At 31.6% G+C, this 21,485-nt stretch overlaps 1 protein-coding gene across 3 annotated transcripts; it reads left to right on the forward strand.

Annotated features, from left to right (window-relative positions):
* Window positions 1-4,302: 4,302 nt before the first annotated feature.
* LOC127705198 (calumenin-like) lies at window positions 4,303-20,100 on the forward strand. Of its 3 annotated transcripts, none has more exons than XM_052209518.1 (8): window positions 4,303-4,377; window positions 5,789-5,918; window positions 7,216-7,346; window positions 7,912-8,102; window positions 13,501-13,670; window positions 14,054-14,114; window positions 14,647-14,870; window positions 17,313-20,100. In XM_052209518.1, exons 2-8 carry the CDS (start codon window positions 5,811-5,813, stop codon window positions 17,415-17,417), a joined length of 990 nt encoding a protein of 329 aa, XP_052065478.1. In that variant the 5' UTR covers window positions 4,303-4,377; window positions 5,789-5,810; the 3' UTR covers window positions 17,418-20,100. The 3 variants fall into 3 exon arrangements, with proteins under 3 accessions (XP_052065478.1, XP_052065477.1, XP_052065479.1); XM_052209517.1 differs by having other exon boundaries at window positions 4,375-4,500; XM_052209519.1 differs by lacking the exon at window positions 14,647-14,870 and adding an exon at window positions 14,924-15,120 and having other exon boundaries at window positions 4,375-4,500.
* Window positions 20,101-21,485: the final 1,385 nt, after the last annotated feature.

Here is a 21,485-nt window from a genome sequence, read left to right on the forward strand (position 1 = left end):
CGCAATCATAGGTTTGAACGTTGTTTTCAATTTAGACTTGTTTATATTTGTTCGTTTGGGCTTGTATTATATTTGCCTTCGGGTTTATATGATCCGTTCATCCTATTTCGACTCTTTCAAAATACAAGAGTCTATCCTAAATTGAGGTAAATTATATGGCCTTCCAAATACCGTTTCGATTCCTAACATCACTGAAGAGACATTAATTGTCGAAATCCGGATATGGTGTACAAAAGTTTGCACCCAGTCATCTTTGCGGTATACCATCTTATTCGCAAGTTTATTGTTTTCTGTTTGGTAATAAATTATTATAAGATCCATTTTGTTACATCTGGTGATCCGTTTATTTGGCAATCGCCAATGGCAGTCAGCAGGGTTTAAGAACATCAGTTGTTCGACCTGCTAGTCAAATGCGTTTTGTTAAAATATACTTTTTCACTTTTTTGGTCTTTTGGAATATGTTGTTTGTGCTGTATTTAGACCCCTCTACCAAGAAATTTGTTTTGCATGCACATGTATAAAAATTGCGGTTTTTATCCAATTTTTATACGTGTGCATGCAAAACAAATTTCTTGTTAGGGGGGTCTAAATACAGCACAAACAACATTTTCCAAAAGACCAAAAAAGTGAAAAAGTATATTTTAACAAAACACATTTGACTAACAGGTCGAACAACAAATGTTTTTAAACCCTGCTGCCTGCCATTGGCGATTGCCAAATAAACGGATCACCGATGTAATAAATGGATCTTAATTATAAATTTAATACTAAACAGAAAACAATAAACTTGCGGAAAAGATGGTATACCGCAAACAAAAGGTGCAAAGGTTTTTGTACACCATATCCGGATTTCGACAATTAATGTCTCTCTCTATATATATATATACAAGTCTAAATTGAAAACAACGTATATATATTACGTATATACAGGTCTGTGTTATTTTTATTTTCTGTACAAACAAGACATGTACAGTAGCATATCTTCATCTTGGAACCCCGAGGGTGTAGAAAAATAGTTTCCTTCCGACCGGCAGTAAAACCCTTGCCAAGTGGGACATCCGTTTGGCTTCGCGGGATGTATAAATACGCAGCCACGCCCGATCAGAATAGGGACGAAATATGAGGCCTGATGTAGAGGGAGCTTCACATTCCCTGCACGTTAAGAACCCTCGCAACAACTCTTTTATGGGTTCGTACGTAGCCGTTTGCAAGGGAGAAAATGTCTGCCCAATCCATTATACCCACATTCTAAGCTGGAAGCTGTTCAAATTTCCCTCCTTTTCTCCGGTCAACCCCTATATATATATAACAGGACCTATACCTATTGCATCTATTTATATTTTGTTCTCGTCCTGAATATGCTTGAAATATTTGCCACTGGACATAAAACAAACTATCCATAAATCAATCATCCTGGCTCATGAATAAAAGATGTATACAGCAACAAGACAGCAAAGTAACAACAAAAACAAATTAGAAATAAAAATTTAAAACAAAAATCCACATGCACATAATTTGTTTTTTCATATTTCAATTGACTGAAAACGAAAAAGCTTCGAAACGAAAGACACGCAGCTTTGCTTCAAGTTATGATTTTTTTATGCTTAATTTATCATTTCTGCCTGAAATCTAGAAAACCTTAAGGTTGATTTAGAGGGTTTCGCATGGAAAGGTGGATTAAAATTAATTTTCTTTGATTTTATCATATCACAAAAATGGTAGAAAGGGGGGAGTCAGTTCTTCCCCCGGACCCACAAACCGACTTCTGCATCCAACAATGGTAGCCTTATCAAACACTTGATACACTTTTAAAACAAGAAACTGCTATTTGTTAAAATCTTATGGTCAAATATTTCATGGAAGTTAACAAATTCAAAATGTTTGCAAATTTCTTTTTTAATGTGTTGTGCTAACAATAAAGTCTCCCGTATTTTCCTGTGCGAAACAAATTTTCATTTACAATTAGCATACGCTATAAAATACGTTAGAAAGCCTATACAACTATATATTGGACACAATATAAGCGTAAGGAGATGTAGTATGACTTCCAATAGGACAAGCATCAATCCCCAAGACCAAAGCTATCGCATATCTCAAAGGATCCGGGATGACAAAGTGTCAACAGTTTCAAAGAGAAAACCAACGTCCTTATTATTAATTACAAAATGTAAATATGATAGTTATGCTAATCATCTGAAATTATTCAATAATATTATTCAACTACTGCTAATACAAATATAAACGAAATAGACAAAAATACAGGCTATCGCATATATTCACAATTTTATTCCTGTCAATTTACCATTATTTTAATTATAGTTTAAGTACATGTCATTTACAATTTTCTGTGGGAGACGTTTGTGGTTTTATATTGCAAAGAATTTATTTTGTATGCGGAAGGCTTACGTTTAAGTTTATTCTCCTTTAGCGGACCTTCCTGTTAGCTTTTATTCGATAGATATTTGGGAAATTTCGTGGAGCGTTTATGGGAAAATATTTCCAGTCAAACACGCATCAAACGGTAGTTTTCAACAGGCGGTGTATATGTACTTAATTTAATATCAATCAAGTGGTATATATAGGAAGTGCGCTAAATGATTCAGATGTAAGCATTTTACACGTGGCATTAACTATACACGTGTCATGTTCTGCATCATTCTCTTAATCTATCATCGTTTTGCATTACGTATAGTATATTGCTTTTTGTGGAGACTGAAAGAGAAAGCATATGGGTCGTAAATATGCATATTCAGTTTCCCCATTGAAAAAATCGTATACATATATTATTTACGAATATAATTTCTTTTCATTCATGGGTAAGAAGGTTAGTTTCTGCACTGGCTTGCAACAGGGGTAAACGATGGACATTTTCGTTGTTTAGTCCTCGGTTTAGTCAGAAGATATATTTAATGGAATACCGATGTCCATGTGAACTTAAAATGTCACTGATAAAAAAACATACAAAACTTTAATGCAATTATCGGTGTTGTGGTCAACGTCCTAGAAATCGAATTCCTTACTATATATATAAATTTGCGCCGGTCTGTCAAGACTATGATCTGTTCGAGGTAGCTGCATGCATGGTCACTGCATGGAATCCTATATAGACTACGCCAATTTGAAGTAATTAGCGGCATTACAATCAGTGACGACAACGGTTGTGCACACTAAAGTTTCAGAATAACTCCATTGACATGAAACCTATCGTACAACCCATATCTGGCACTCTCTAAAAATTACACGTCTCCAATCATTCTGAATTAAGTCTACGGAAAGGGATATCCATCTGTTCGCCATAAGAAATAAACTTGAATCAGTTGCATGTATTATAGATACACCTCGAGGGCGTTAGCCCGAATGGGTGTATCTAATTTACACAAAGATATTTATTGTCAATGCAGAATGATATTTTTCAAAAACTGAGGAGGCCGGGGTTAATTCTTTCAGCGATTTGACCATATGTTATTGAAAAGTATGATAAATGCAGGGTATCCAATTTTATTTATTAAACGACATCTTCATGATCTTGGTGTAAATCAGTGATTCAAGAAAAGCCAAAATTGAGTTGTAAGGGGCGAGCATAACAAAGGTTACCATTGTACTATTAAGTGTTTTTAGTTATTCAGTTAAAAAAGCGGCCAATATATAAAACATTTTTAATCTTTGTCCGCCTTTAAAAATATTCAGAAATCCGTGACGTTGGGTGCATCAGCATCGGGGTCAAAAGAGAGGCGAACGATATCAAAGCATATGCAAAATTACAAGTCGAAAACAAACCGACAATGCCATGACGAATAAAACATGTAAAACGACGAAGACAAACAAAAGTACACAAATACTAAAGTGTTCAACTATAAATGAATAGTTTTACCCTTGTCAATAATACATCAACAGGAGTGTATTGTTAATTTACATAAAAAAATAAAGAATAATGTCATGTTTGTTTTTGTCTGAAACCTACTTTCACTTCTTTTTATAAGGAGAAATGCTAGATTAAAACAAACAATCTATAGTATTTTCTCTCAGGCTGATTTGAGGTATCTAAAAAATTATATATATTGAATAATGTGACAAGTTCCGAGCTTGGCATCGCTCTGAATATTTTTGTATCGAGACGTATTTCTAAATGTTTCGAGGTCAATTTTGTTCCATTTTCTCAAAATATTACACGCTCCCCCCTTCTGCGACGGCGGATCAAATTTCTCTGCCACGCTGGCAAATGCCAAGAATGTAATTCATTCAGCGTGGACCAATCGAAATATTGGTTTTATCGTCAGCGTAGACAAACAGGCTGGACCGAACTGCATTGTTCCTTATTTTGATTGGACAACTTCAGTTGCAACGTGTAGCTTTGAGTTATCTCCACTTAGCTGAGAGGTTAGTATAAAATGAAAACAAAATAATCGGCTTTTTTGATGCACAGATGTTATAAGTAGTAAGAAGTACATTGTGTATTGATTGTTAGGTCATAGTGTATAATCAGGTGTATAAACGATTACGGTAAGTGGTTTACATCTCCTTTAATTCACGTGAATTAAAACCCATTCACTAACGCAAAGTTGGCATTAAGTCTTTTAAAGTCTTTTCCTTGGAGTTCGGTATTTTTGTTATTTGTGTTATTTTACTTTTTATCTGTCAAATAATACCCGCTATTTTGAAAAAAAAACAATATATATTATAAGTGACAAGCTTATTTTTACTCGAGCAAATATCTAAAATAATCTATGGCTATGCAATATCTGCTACAATGACATTTTGGTTGTCTCTGATTTCTGGGCTTATCGCGATAGCATCTTTTCAGTATATATACTATTTTCGAAAATTTAAACTTTTCTGTAAAGTGGCAAAAAAAAGTAGGACCAAATTATCAATTAGTATAATGTGTGTTTAAAATTTCATGCGAATAAAAGATTGCATAAGGTTATTTTTGCTGAATTCGCTTGGCAGCTTATTTCTATCACCTATTGTCTTTGATGTTAGAATTTGGCCATATTGAATAGGGGGCAGATTTTTTTATAGTGGTGGAAATAGTATTGAGAGTACGTGAAATCCTATGCATGTTTCCAAGCAACTGTTCTGTTTTAATGATGTTTTCCCGTATTTTTTGTACCATTTTTACCTCCATTATGAAAATCTGTCCCCTATTCAACACTAACTTTGAAGGGGCCTTTTAATTAGATATGATTAATTACTCATTTGTTGATGTATGTTTTCATACCTGTCAACCTTTTGAACATAATATGCACAATAAAGATTCATTGTGCTGAGTGAACTTGGTCGTAAAAATTGAAATTTTTCATTCAATCTGCTTGGTATTTGCAGTTATATTTCTTCTTTTTTACACTGCCGCTTGGTTCAGACAAAGACCTTTATCTAGTTTGAGTTGACATAGCAGAAATGGTTTTTGATTACTAATAAATCGAACATAAAAATTACTGACCAAAGTTTTGAAATGATCGCTGATTGTTTGTTTTTTTTTATTAATTGTAAAGAAAAATCCTGAGAAATACGAATGCTGGTCATTCTGAGTTAAAATATCCGAAAGCGGGAAATTCTATACTCCCGCGCAGGAGATTTCCACAATTATATCAAAATTTACAAGCTGGTATGGTCTGGAAATTTGCTCAAAGTATCTCTAGTTCGATTTGTAATGATAAAACAAGTAAGGGTTTTGTTCTTGAAGTTCAAAAGTAATGAAAAAATATGAATATTGGCAAAGAAATTTGTCCAAGGACATACTTGATTTGATCTGTGAAAACTCTCAATATAAATCTTGGTTTATTTATAGATTAAAGATTCAGCATTTCAAAATGAAAGCCTCTAGTATATATGTAGTACTGGGAATTTTAAGTGTCTCATACTGTTCTGCTATACCAAAGCCAGGAGAAGAGGACCATAAAAACCGAGTTCATGAGAAGGTAAATATATTAGGTATAACCATTGCCTTTTTTGTTGATCACAGTACAGTTCTTTATCATAAAGTCTATCTTGTGTCAGATGGATTTATTAGAGTACATGTGTATTACTCTTCTGATAGCTTTACAATTTTCAAATGTACTCACTGATTCTTTCAATTTTGATCACCCCCAGTTTTTGGTAAGGATCATGTTGCTCAGTCTTTAGTTTTCTATGTTGTGCCACACTGGTTAGTGACATAGTGTACTGTTGTTTGTTTTTTCATGGTTTTTCATTTTTTGCCATGACGTTGTCAGTTTGTTTTCAACTTATTAGTTTGAATATCCCTTTGATATCGTTCACCTCTCTTACCCACCAAAAAATACTTTACTTTATAGAAACTTATCATTATTGTAGAGGCTACGTAAATAATTAGTTAAATAGTAAGGGGACTTCTGCTCATCAGAACCACAGATAAGTTAGATTATCAGAAAAATTTGAAATGAAGGACGGAGAAATGTTAAAACAACCGTTATTATTTCTTAACAAAAGTTTATTTCAATAGACAGAAACATCTGAATTGGGGTAGAATTTTGGGGGATGCAGACTTGTAAAGATAACCCTTATTATTATAAAGCAGCTAAGAGCTTTCATGTTTTTGTTGAATCATTTTAAAATTTGGAAAAGGTTTCCACTAATCAAAACCTCAATAGTATAAATCCAATAGATAAAAAAAACGTAAAATGGGGCGTTTGTTGAAATTTTACAAGTGAGATTTAGAATAAACAATGTAGAGAAAATTTCATGCAGATAAAAATAAAAACAGGATAAAATATGTTCCCTAGAGACTTTATACTGTAGGTTTGAGTTACGATGAATGTTTTCAAGCATGAATTTCATCAGTTGTACATCTTTACTATATTGCTTCAAGATATATATAAATATATCATATTTTAAGCATTCCAGTAATATTTATATGTTTTTAGAATGGTTTGGGGGTTTTTGATACATTTAAATCAGGTCATGTGGTTGATGTTGTTTTTGATACTGTTATATTATCAATCTAATCACCTTTCACCTCAGTTTTGTTAATATGTGATTATATATATATATATATATATATATACATGAGGCAAATATGTTGTACCTTACATATGAAAATAAAGATAGTTTTGATTTTTAAACAATTGCCTAATAATAGTAATGCTTAAATCACCAATTTTCATGCTTCACTCTCTAATGATTAAACAAAATTGAAAATGTATTATTTGATTAATTATACTACAATTATAGATAAACACGTTTTGTTTGTTATTTAAGAAATTAAGTGAGTCCCCACATGAAGAAGAAGGAGAACACAATAATGATTATGACCATGAAGCATTCCTTGGGCGTGAAGAAGCGAAAACATTTGATCAATTAACACCAGAAGAGAGTAAAGAACGACTAGCGTAAGTTAACCTTTATTACAGACACAAATTTCAATTGTTTATCCAATATACATTTTTTAAATACAACATTTTACCTAAGACAGTAAAACTATACATTTAAGCATGTTGTATTAGATATGATAGTAATATACCTAGTATGAAGCATTCAATATGTAGGATATATACGTTAATGAAATGACACCAAATAGATGCACAAAGCAAACTTACAATTTACACTATGTAATTTAATTTACCAACTTTTTCTTCAGTTACATATGTACATGTTGATATTGTCTGATATTTCCACAAATCAGGGTAACATGCATTTCAATATTCTAATGTCAATTTTTGATTTACTGTAAATTCAGAAATTAATGTGATGCTTTTATTATTGCAAAAAATCTAACACCCCAAAAGAATGTCTCGGCAGAAACATCACATTTTTGCCAATTGTCATTGAATGGCAATAATAAGTGCACACAATCATTTCTGAATTTACAATACCCTTTACCAGTAATTGAAGACAAATGTACTCTTAGGACATTTCTTTTTCAATAGTTATATATTTTCTTTTGGAATTTTACAGTATTTTAGTTGAAAAAATTGACAAAAACAAAGACGGGGATGTTACAGAAGAAGAACTGAAAGAATGGATACAGTATGTACAGAAACGTTACATTACGACAGACACAGATCGTATGTGGAAAGATCATGATATACAGGGAGACACACTCGTATGGGAGGCATATAAAAAGAGAACATATGGTTTTGAAGATGGTAGGTGTTCTGTAGTGAGATTACCTCTAGCAAGTGGAAATAGGTGTGCAATGTGATTAAGTGCATATAATTTTACTGAGAGATAAAAAAAAAAAATTAAAAGCGGGGTGTGTATAAAGGAATCACCCCACCTGTCTGTCCATATGCTTTGTAAGTGCAACTCCCCCTAATCAGCTAGACAGATATTGATGAAACTTAAGATAGTTGTAGAAAAATATCTGAGGATGTGTGTAAAGAATTAGAATCTACATGTTGAAGGGGAGATAATTGAAATATTGCAATATGTAGTAATAAGTCTCTTGTAAGCAAAAAGGGCTGGAGGGATATTGAAAAAAAACTACTTGCTTGAGGGAAGATAATGCCTCTCCAGCATGTCAAAGGAGGGGCTGTGGCTAAGTGGTCAACTACAATGATCACTGGCCTGTCAACTCGGAGGTTGTCAGTTCAAAGCCTAGCTCTTTGAGTCTATCTTCAAGAGGTGTGTTTTATATGTGAGTATATTTGAATTAACATTTTGACCTAATGAGAAACTTTCTTTAGGTTTAAGAAGTTTGGCTTTATATATTGTTCACACATGTTATGTTGATAACTTTTTGTGTATATCCCATGTTTGAATGTGGTAGGCAAAGATAAATGCATTAAAAATTATATAATTTTCAATTATATTTTCAAACATAGCTTATAAATGTTCTTAGCATACATGTACTTCCAAACTTGAAAAAATATTGATTTTCTATGTTTTTTAAAATTTTTGAATTTTTGAATATTACCTGCAAGTTATATATTTTCAACCTATCTCACTTTACTGTAAGCAATACGTTTTAAGAATAATTCCAGTATTGATAAAGATATTTATGCCCCTGCCGTAGCGGAGGGGGCATTATATAAATAACACATAGCTGAGAGGGTGATAGAGCAGATTGTTACCCCGAGAAAACATTGTCAACTGAGGCGAAGCCAAGGTTGACAATGTTTTTCGAGGGTTAACAATCTGCTCTATCACCCTCTCAGATATGTGTTATTTAATTTATTATACTGAATGTTCTGTTATTACTGTCTATTAAATTTCAAATTCAAAGTAATAAACTATGTTGTCTTGTACATAACAATCATCCGTATTTATTAAAGCGCACACTTCAGCAAGCGTCTCTGTGAAGGGTAATAGATAATTTTCATGGGATAGAGTAAATTGACTCCCTCGTATTAACCAATCAAAATCTGGCTGAATTTTTCGTAACCATTCTCGAACTTAAGTTTGCCTCAACCAAATGTTATGAATTTTATACACAATACTTATTACCACAAACAAAGGTCAAGTTTGAATTTTGGTGGTGTCACTTTTACTGTTCTAGAGTTATGCCCCTTTACAATTAAAAAATCGGCTGAATTTTCGTTTCCATTCTATAACTTAAGTTTGCCTTAACCAAATGTTATGAAACTTGTACACAATGCTTATTATCACAAAACACAGATCAAGTTTGAATTTTGGTGGTGTAACATTTTACTGTTCTAGAGATATGCCCCTTTACAAATAAAAAAAATGCTGAATATTTTCGTTTCCATTCTATAACTTAAGTTTGCCTCTACCAAATGTTATGAAACTTATACACAATGCTTATTACCACACAACTCAGATCAAGTACAAATTTGGGTAGCGTCACTTTTACCATTCTTTAGTTATGTCCATTTTATAACATTGCATGCAAGAGGGGGCATCTGTGTCCCATGGACACATTCCCCATTTACTATATTTTGTCTTCTTGATAACAGACTTCTCTTTTGATCCCTTTTGTAGTTACCATTTTGTAGTTACGACTATTTTAATAAATCAACAATTTCTGTCTTAAATATAATGACTATTTAAATAAATCAACAATTTCTATCTAAATTATAATAGACTATTTAAATAAATCAACAATTTCTATCTTAAATATAATAGACATACTGTTGGTGTCTCATTTATTTTCATGTACATGTATACCCCACATTTCTTTTTATTAGCTCACCTGACCTGAAAGGTCAAGTGAGCTTTTCTCATCACTTTGCGTCCGTCGTCCGTTGTCCGTCGTCCGTAAACTTTAACAAAAATCTTCTCCTCTGAAACTACTGGGCCAAATTTGACCAAACTTGGCCACAATCATCATTGGGGTATCTAGTTTAAAAAATGTGTCCGATAACCCCGCCAACCAACCAAGATGGCCGCCATGGCTAAAAATAGAACATAGGGGTAAAATGTAGATTTTGGCTTATATCTCTGAAACCAAAGCATTTAGAGCAAATCTGACATGGGGTAAAATTGTTTATCAGGTCAAGATCTATCTGCCTTGAAATTTTCAGATGAATCGGACAACCCATTGTTGGGTTGCTGCCCCTGAATTGGTAATTTTAAGGAAATTTTGCCGTTTTTGGTTATTATCTTGAATATTATTATAGATAGAGATAAACTGTAAACAGCAATAATGTTCAGCAAAGTATGATCTACAAATAAGTCAACTTGACCAAAATGGTCAGTTGACCCCTTAAGGAGTTATTGCCCTTTATAGTCAATTTTTAACCATTTTTCGTAAATTTTTGTAATCTTTTACAAAAATCTTCTCCTCTGAAACTACTAAGACAAATTTAATCAAAATTGTCCACAATCATCATTAGGGTATCTAGTTTAAAAAATGTGTCCGATGACCCCGCCAACCAACCAAGATGGCCGCCATGGCAAAAAAATAATACATAGGGTAAAATGCAGTTTTTGGCTCATATCTCTAAAACCAAAGCATTTAGAGCAAATCTGATGGTATAAAATTGTTCATTAGGTCAAGATCTATCTGCCCTGAAATTTTCAGACCAATCAGGCAACATGTTGTTGGGTTGCTGCCCCTGAATTGATAATTTTAAGAAAATTTTGCAGCTTTTGGTTATTATCTTGAATATTATTATAGATAGAGATAAACTGTAAACAGCAATAATGTACAGCAAAGTTAGATCTACAAATAAGTCAACATGACCAAAATTGTCAATTGACCCCTTAAGGAGTTATTGCCCTTTATAGTCAATTTTTTACAATTTTCATAAATTTTGTAAATTTTTGTAAATTTTTACAAAATATTTTCCACTGTAACTACTGGGCCAAGTTCATTATAGATAGAGATAATAGTAAGGAGCAAGAATGTTCAGTAAAGTAAGATCTACAAACACATCACCATCACCAAAACACAATTTTGTCATGAATCCATCTGTGTCCATTGTTTAATATGCACATAGACCAAGGTGAGCGACACAGGCTCTTTAGAGCCTCTAGTTCACACTGTGACAGCATATGGAACAAACAATATTTTCTTATAGATGTATTGTGAAGAATATAAAAAAACACATAATCATTGCTAGAATGTAACATTGAGAAAAGTTCATCTTTAAGAAAGAAAATGTACATACACTAGGCAAATGATTCCTTAGTTGCAAGCATTTTTGTTTTATTAGTCCCCTACTGACGAAGTCGAAGAGGACTTTAGGTTTGCACTCCGTCCGTCTGTCAATCCGTCAGTCAAGCAAATTAGTTTTCCACACTTTTTTTCTTCGTGCTTGAAGATATTGATTTGATATTTGGTATATTGTTTTATCATGAAAAGTTACAGATTAAGTTCGAATTTTGTTCCAGTCTGATAATTTTGTGCAGAGTTATGGTCTTTGGACTTAGAAAATTCACTAAAATATTCAGTTTTCCGCACTTTTCTCGTCATGCTTGAAGATATTGATTTAATAATTGGTACATTGTTTTATCATGACGAATTACAGATCAAGTTCGAATTTTGTTCCGATCTGATGATTTTGCGCAGTTATGGTCCTTGGACTTAGAAAAATTCACTCAAATAATCAGTTTTCCACACTTTTTTTCATCATGCTTGAAGATATTGATTTGATAATTGGTATATAGTTTTATCATGACAAGTTACAGACCAAGTTTGGATTTTGTTTTGGTCTGATGATTTTGTGCAGAGTTATGGTCCTTGGACTTAGAAAATTCACTTAAATAATCTGTTTTTTTGTCATGCTTGAAGATAATGACTTGATATTTGTTAAATAGTTTACACTTTGACAAGTTATAGATCAAGTTAGCATTTTGTTCCAGTACAATTAATTTTTAATCGGTAGGGGACTATGTATTGCCATGCAATACTCTCAGAATGCTTGTTTTCAAATTAACTTGCAATTTGATTAGGCCAACTAAAATTAGATAGTAGATTTTCATCCAGATTTTTGAAAAAAATGGGGTAAGTGGGAGGATTTTATTTTTTTTATTTTTTTATTTCCTCCGAAACCCTTTTGTAATGTGTTCTTCCTATGCAAGGGTAATAATAAGTTTATATCATGTATATATAAGGAATTCTACAAATTTTTAAGATTCTTAAATAAATATTTCTGATTGGCAACAGTTGAACCACTGTTCTACAAATAATTGCCGCTTTAGAAACCTATTTTCATTTAATACCAGGAAGGTGGATAAATGCTCTCTTAATACTAAGTTTGATGCATTTAAGATTCTTATGCAAGATGCAAATATAATTACAATGTAAAACAATGAACTTAACCAAAAAGAAGAAGTTGTTTAATGACTCTAATGAGGGGCTGGGGACAGTGGGTGTTTGCTGTTTGTCAATAAAAAACGATAGCCTTGGGGTAAATCTAAGGGCTTGCTATTATACATTGTGTACGTTGGCTGACTTTTTTGGGTCATAAATCTCACAAGTTTGTGCTTGTGTTAATTTCTTTATTCCAGTCATGTTTTTGTACCAATGTGTTCCATGAGTCTTGCGCTTTGAATATCGTTCACAGTCCAAATTTCCTGACACTAAGTCATTGTATAGCTAGAAAAATCCACGGTTTTTCAGTAATCTCTGAAATTTGTGACATGCCGTGATTCGCTTTCTTGGTCACCATGGCCACCTTTTACTCGTAACCCGATTTTTCCATGCCCTTCCCGTAATCAATCTCTATTCTGGGAAGATAATGAGCAGAACATGTAGACTTAATTTTTTTGGTAAAATTACTGGAGGAAATATGAAAAAAACGAAATTTTCAACAGGAAGTTTTGAATGAAAGGAAATTAGAGGCAGTTACGGTAATGGAAATGAGCAAAATCTAAAAATTTTAATCTTTTAAAAATTAAAATAAATCGGGGCGTGACTATTTCAGAGGGGCCGGTGGGGATGAAAATATATCAATTAATTTTAATTGGCCTTACCTGTAATTTTAAACCAATTGCTTTGAATTGTAGTTATGAAATCAGCGCATAGTGTTGTGTAACCAATATTAGCAAACAGAAACAAGTTTGTCTGATCATGTTGATTATGATATGTAATTATATTCATAAACTATTTATATGAACAATTTACTTTTTTTCTTACAGACCATAATGATGAGAACTCTCCAAACTTTAGTTACAAAGATATGATCAATCGTGATGAGAGACGATGGAAGGCTGCAGATAAAAATAAAGATGGAAAATTAGACAAAACCGAATTTTCAGACTTTTTACATCCAGAAGAAGCAGGACATATGAGAGATATTGTTGTACAGGTAAAATATTGTAAAAAGAAACTAGAAACTAAAGTTTTCTTAGAAAAGGGGAGATTACTATTCCCTTCATATGGTACAGCCCTTCTGTAGAGTTTGTTAAAAAAAAATGACAAAATGCAGAAGACCCAAACTGTTTCATTTGTCACTAATATTTGATATGATGAAATTGATTGTAATGTTTAACAGACAGAAAGCAAAATTTTTAGCTTTTGAATCTAAAAGTAATATTATCAAAAGCTCATATTTCTATTTGTATCAATGTATTTATAATGAATAGTTTACACTCTGTTTTATTTAAAACAAACTTGATTATTGTTTTATTTGAAGTGAACTTGATTTTGTTTTGTTTCATTTAAAACTAATTTGATTTTTTTGTAATTTAGGAGACCATGGAAGATATAGACAAAGACAAAGATGGTTTTATCAGTCTAGAAGAATATATAGGTAAAAACATCTCAAATATCTTACAAAATATTTGTTATGTTTTGACAAGAGTTATTGTTACTGTTCTGTATGTCAGGTGGTACATGTTTGTCAAAATTTCTCAGGGACTACTGAACTGAATGACGTCATATTTTATCAGCAGCTTCACATTAATATGTTGTAAATTATTTGCACATCTCAACTCTTGTTTTCTGTTGAATTTATCAAAATGCTGAATGATCTTAAAATTTGTCATCACACTTTTCTCAAAAAGTACCAAATAGAATGACTCTATTTTTAGTCAGCAGCATGGCAGTAACTTCTAAGCTTTTTTAAGATCTGTCAGATACCTACTTGCTGTTTTTCTGATACTATGAATTTCCTGTGGAAGTATGCTAAGCACGACTTTCGTACAAACTGTTTTATATTCAGAATTTAAATTAAATGAAAAAAAAGATGAATGCGTAATGTAGAAATTGACTAAAAAAGAGGAAAAAATCTTTCAGTTTACAAAGTTTAACATTAGATTGCTTGACATGTGCTTGATATTTAGCTGATGTTTATGACGAAGATGAAGAGGATGAGGATGAAGACTATCCTCATGATGGAAAACCTGACTGGGTGGAAAGTGAAAAAGTACAGTTCAAGTCCCACCGTGACAAAGATAAAGATGGCAAACTGAATGCTGAGGAAGTAATGGAATGGATCATACCACAAGATTATGATCATAGTGAATCAGAAGCACAGCATCTTGTTTTCACAGCTGATGAAAATAAGGTTCGTTAATAGTGACCTTAATATTTATATCTAAACTTTTTTGACCTTTGTAGGTGACATGTGGCCAAATCAAGATGGGGAAGAGCCTGAATGGGTCAAAAGTGAAAGGGAACAGTTTAATACATATCGTGATAAAAATTCTGATGGCAAAATGGATCATGAGGAGGTTAAAGACTGGATTATTCCCCCTGATTATGATCATACTGATGCTGAAGCCAAGCACTTGATATATGAATCAGATACCAACAAGGTTTGTAACCACAAATCTTATTGGCTGAAATGTATCACATGGTTTGGAAACTATTGTAAACAGACTAGACTTAATTATTTCATACTACTATTTCCTCTGTTTTTGTAAGGTTTAATTAGAACATTTCACAATATACAGATCTGAGAATGACAAAATGTACTATTTTACTAAAATCCTTAAAGAAGAACAAAAAATTTTTTTTTTTATATTTATGTTGATTGAAAGGATATTTTCTATTAAATAGATAGATTCAAGCTTTCTTCTATGCTCTCACATATTAAACAATGCTAAAGAAACAATAATTTCCACAAAATTCTACAGAAATATAGTTCTATCTTTATTTCTAGTTCTATAGTTAATTTTATCGGTTTTAGATCTGTCTCATGTATAAACCTTACACATAGATTGCACTTTTGTCTGGTCTATATACAATAGTTTCCACATCATGACTAAAACTTTGACTTTGGGAAGGTTATTTGCTTGCATGTATTATTACCTTTGGGATTTATGACACTTTCCATTTCTGATTTTGTCACTAAATTTCGTCAGAGAGTCAGCTATTTTTCAGTTAAAGGTTGACATTTGTGTCTTGGATATAATTTTTAGATACAGATTTAATGTGTAAATGTACATTTTATTTGTGAATTTTATATATATAATAGTAATGTCATCTTTGTGGTATATTGTAACAGCTGATTTTAATGAAAGGAATATTGTTTATTTAATTGCCCATAAAGTCACATTCCAGATTTTCTTTTCAATGTTACACAAATGATTGTGAAGGAAGTGTGTTCAATTGAAATTTGATAGGGGGTTATATTTGATATTGGAAACTAGCTATAGGCTATTTTATGACTTATTCAGCCATCTATTTTAAGTTATATTCATGATGATTTTTTCTATAATTGCTACAGACACCACAATGCATTTTTTTTTTGACTGCCTTCATTTAAATCTTACTAATGGTGGTGGATATCTCATGGATTAGATAATAGTTACACTTCTGTTGCTGTGGAAAATGAGGTTCTTAGCATGAATGTGCTGGAGGAGTTTAGAGTGATTCCTTTTTCTCATCGGCTGTGCAGAAAATTATTTGTTGTCAAAACCAAGCATAAATTATATATTTTTATCCATCAAGTATTCCTATGTCAATTTGACTTGGTCAGACGTGGCTAAAACTTTTTTTGTAATTAATGGCCATTCTAATCTCGATCATTAGTGATTCAGATTTTGAATTACTGTGTACTACTTTATTTATACTCCAATATTAAAATACATCAGTTATCAAATATTTTCTTCCTCAGTGGATAAAATCAATTTGTTATGTAATTAAGCAGCAAGTTTTTTTTCTCCATATATTTCCAATTTCTATCAAGATTTCACATTTTTTTCTTGCATTTAGTGCAATTTTTCATTCAATATTGAAAGTGGACAAAAACAATCTTTCAATTTAATTTGTTTGCAACAGGCATTTCTGGTAAGTATCAGAACTATTGTATAAATCAGAATGAAATTGATGATTACATATAAAAAAGTCAAAAAGTCGATATAAAAATAAGAAAATGTGGTATGATTGCCAATGATACAACTCTCCACCCGTGACCAAATGACGTAGAAAAACAAATATAGGTCACTGTACGGCCATCAATGTTTTTACAGATCACTTGATACTACATAATTGTTAAAATTCCATTATTGAGAAATCTTTATAAAAAACAGGAATGTAAGGGTATGCTCCGTTTTATAGTAGATCTTCTGTATAGTTTAAAAACCGCAATAAACGAAAACTAAAACCCTTTTCATGAAAATTGTCCTTGTACAGACTTTTATCTTGTAATGCCCACATATCTGGATCTGGTTTTTTGTACATCAGTGTATAATAATAATGACTTGGAGATCAAGTTTGTGTTTCGTTCTTGTTGAATGGCTTTTACCGTTCAAGGCTTCAGACAGGGGCATTTGTGTCGTATAGTCATATTCATGCTAGCATGAAGAAAATACTTTATAATTGCTCAAGGAGTTGAAAAAATATGAAGGTAAATCAATCAATGTTTAAATGCAATATGCTAGTATAAACATTGAATTTGTACAGTGTTGGTTTGGATGCAGAAACAGTTAATTAGTTGATTTTGTTGTTTTCACAGATTAGTATGGAATAAATGTATGTTACATTTTCCTGTTTTATTTTTCAGGATGGCAAATTAAGTAAAGAAGAAATAATTGAACATTATGACACATTTGTTGGAAGCCAAGCAACAGATTTCGGTGAAGCACTAACAAGACATGATGAATTTTGAGAGTAATCTTCAATAGAAACTATGATCAAATTTGAGGAACAATATTTATATTTATCATGCTAACCATGTGACTTCAGGGAAGTGATATAATAGTAACCTTTGAACCAAATATTATGTGATATAGTGTGCTTTTAAAAAAAGCATAATACATATAAAAAACATCATCAATATACTCTAGTCAAGCTGAAGATTTTTATACGGATGTGTAAAGAATGGCCGACATGAACAGTTGATCTTCAATGAATTACATATGATATATTTTTTTAAAAACAAATAATAGATTTGAGTTGTCTTAGATCTCAATATTACAACTTTTAAGTCCTATTAAATCTTTGAGAATTCCTTGATTTATTTGATTTAAAATTTACATAAAGATTGAAATGTTAATTTTATGTAGTTTTTTAACCATTCAGTATTCTCATGAAACAGTATAGTGCAGACACATCAGAATGATAAAAAAGAGATGCATGGATGTTTTAAGTCTTAAACCTGTAGAATAGAATGGGAAACATGTAGGTGACCTCTTTCTCTAAATGTTTAATTGACATACTGTCGAGTAACATTTTTGTCCTTTCTGAATTAGCTGTCTTCTACCATTCCCAATTTTCAAAATCATTTAATTTTATGTCTTATTTGGAACTTTTCAGTAAAGGGGTTTATATTAAACTACAGCATTCGAAACTACTTTTAATTTTTAACAAATTGTATGTACTCTTGCTTTGATTTTTCTGTATGTAGAATTCCAAATTGTACTGTATCTGATGAACAAGTTGAATATTGATTTTTATCTGACACGTCTGTATAATTTTTGTGATGGCATGTAAACTGTAATAAGTTGTATGTATGCACGCAATAAACAATATGTCACATGTAATATAAGATCGTAAATTGACAATGCATATTGAGGAAAAAGTTATTGGATATTGTCTGTTAATAATGTTGAGAAAAATACTGAAAAAGTTGTTTCATGGTTTTCACATATTATTAAACAGTAACTTGTTTAATGTTCATACTAGATCAAACTAATTTGATTTATTGTACTTTGCATTTTGGTAATTAGCTATATTCCATCATTTTGTAGTGAAATAAAGGAAAAATTCATCATTATAGGACCTGTTCTTATATCATTTGTTTACTTTCCAAAAATCACTTGAAATCACATTGGTTTTGCCCAATTACACCCATGGTTTTAACATAGATTAAAACAAGCAAATGCTGATAGACATTTCAGCAACTTTCATTTACTTTTGCTCATGCATTTAAAGAGAAACATCCATACACAGCATGATCTTGGCATTTTGAATACCAAAGGTTGTCTGAAGAATGCAGCTTTTAGTTACAATTGGAGCCATAATTAGAAAATGTGCAATAATATACCTAATTAATAAGAATAATTACCTCAGTTAACCCATTTCAGATACTTCATTCATTATCATAATCATATGCTATAATTATGAAGAATATTAAAATATTATACTGTAATGTGGGATATTTCGTGATAAGCTTTTTTTGCAAACTTGACAAACAAGATAAAATCTTGAAAATATCTCCCTAAAAAATTTTGTTCTATAAACAACAGAATCGGGGATAAAAAAAAAATGCAAAAATAAAATCAGTTTGGTTGTAGAAGTAGCGAAAATTGAAAATTCCACAAAAATAAACAACCTTACACATGTTACAGTATGTTAAAATGATTTAAAGGTTTTACATTTATAGCTTGTTGATACTTTTATATAACTAAATGAGATGGTCTGACCAATAAATATGTAAATCCATGTAAACAGTTGATGGTATAATGGCCAGTCTAGACATGCATTCTTTGCCTTGAGAGATCAGTTTTCTTGTTGATTGAAATTTTTTTAAAATATGTTTATTATTTTTGTTTGTTTATTGTTGCATATATGTTCAGTGCCAATTATATTTACCGATTTTCACATCTGAGTTTTAACATTTATATTATGTATCAAAGATGATAAGAGATAATGTGAACATTCAGTGATTTCGTAATTGAGTTTTAGCGTATTTGTTGAAAAGAAATTTGATGCCTTTTCATTTGCCTTTCAGTATAGATTTGTTTTGTAAAAAGACGGATGTGTGTAGTAGAGTTTACATCATTTAATATTGTATAAATGTACTTTGTGAGAGAGAAAAAAAACAGTGACCAGATAAAGTTTGTTTATAGTGCCTTTGTAGAATTGCAATAACTTGAACAGTTGATTAAAGCCATATAGAAAATTTTACCAAAATAAAAAGTGTCTTTTGCACAAATTTAATAATATCTGAATAGTAGTTAAAAAAAACCTCATTTTTCTACTTAAAAAATCGTTGAACAAATGCATGTGCTATTTATAAAGAATGATTATTTTACATCAGAAATATTTTGGTATGTGTATTATTAATTGAATAATTGGTTTTACATGAAAAATCAGTAAATTCAATGTAAAATTCTATAACTTGAAAGGAAAAAAAGTTGAGGGTATAAAGAATGAAGCTATTAACACTATACTATTTAGTGAGATGTATGGTAAATATATTAAACATCTGTGGTCACTTTTGGTGCTCATCCCTCTGTAATGTGCATTTATACAATAATATATTATGATCAGTAGATTAATGAGAATTGTCTGTAGTTGTATTATGTTTGTTTGCTATGTTTTTTACTGGAATAAACTGCTCATTGTTACTGATTTTAATTTTTTGATTCCCCAGTTTCCTCCATATGCAACACAATTCTAGAAGTGGGGAAAAAAGTTTCAACCTTAACTCTATTCCACTGAAACAGTTCCATGTAGTTTTGAAAACTAATATATATAGAGAAACTATACAAAGCAAAGTAATCAGCAATACTGGATCTACAAAAATGCCAACATGACTGCCACTATTTATTGACTACTTTAGGAGTTATTGCCTTTAAATGAAGATTTTTGACACATTTTAGAATATTTGCCTTCTTTCTTTAATCTATGATAGATGGAAAGAAACTTTAAACAACAACAAAAGTGCACAAATGTCTCACCTGCTGTGTTCATCATGAATTAAATTACATTAAAAATCTGTAATATGAAAGTATTACAACAAGTATTGCATATACTTATGATTATCAATGATCCATGTGAATGAGGTCAAAGTCAGACAGACATGATCACCTTACTATCATATCGTGCACCTATTGCTTATAGTATTTAAGAAACAGGCTTAATTAAGAAAATTGAACACTGACTAATGAACCATTAGATTGAGGTCAAGGTCAAATGAACCCTGTCAGACAACATGTACACCATGCAACCATTTCATACAGCAAATACAGCTGATCTATTGCTTACAGTATCTAAGAAACAGAGATAACCCTGAAAACTTAACATTGACTAATGAACCATGAAAGTGAGGTCAAGGTCAGATGAACTCTGCCAGACAGACATGTAAACCTTACATTCATTCCATACACCAAATATAGTTCACCTATTACAAATGGATAAAACCATGAAAACTTAGCACACCAATGAACAATAAAAATGAGGTCAAGGTCAGATGAAACCTGCCAGAGAGACATGTACACCTTACATTCATTCCATACACAAAATACAATTGATCTTTGACTTGCAGTATCTGAGACAACAAACTAAGATTGACCAATTAACCATGAAAATGAGGTCAAGGTCTGATGAAATCTGCCAGTCAGACATCTTAAAATCATTATATACACTAAATATAGTGGCCCTATACCTTATAGTATAGTCAGATAGACATGTACACCTAAGAATCACTCCATAAACTAAATACAGCTGATCTATTGCTTGCAGCATTTAAGAAACAGATCAAACCACAAAATCTTAACATTGACCCATGTCAAGAAGACACATCAATTTTTATATGCCTGTCAAAATTTTGACGGGACGTATTATGGTATACAAATGTCGTCTGTCCGTCGTAAACATGTCGCACTGTAACTTGAGAACGACTTATCCAAATTTCATGAAACTTAAAATAGTTGTTTCTTATGATGGTCAAACAAACTATACTTTTTGGTGAAAATAAGATTAAAACTTTTTGAGTTATGGGACTTAGTAA

This window comes from Mytilus californianus, unplaced genomic scaffold (assembly GCF_021869535.1).
Source record: "Mytilus californianus isolate M0D057914Y unplaced genomic scaffold, xbMytCali1.0.p SCAF_6, whole genome shotgun sequence".
NCBI classification, from domain to species: Eukaryota; Metazoa; Mollusca; class Bivalvia; order Mytilida; family Mytilidae; genus Mytilus; species Mytilus californianus.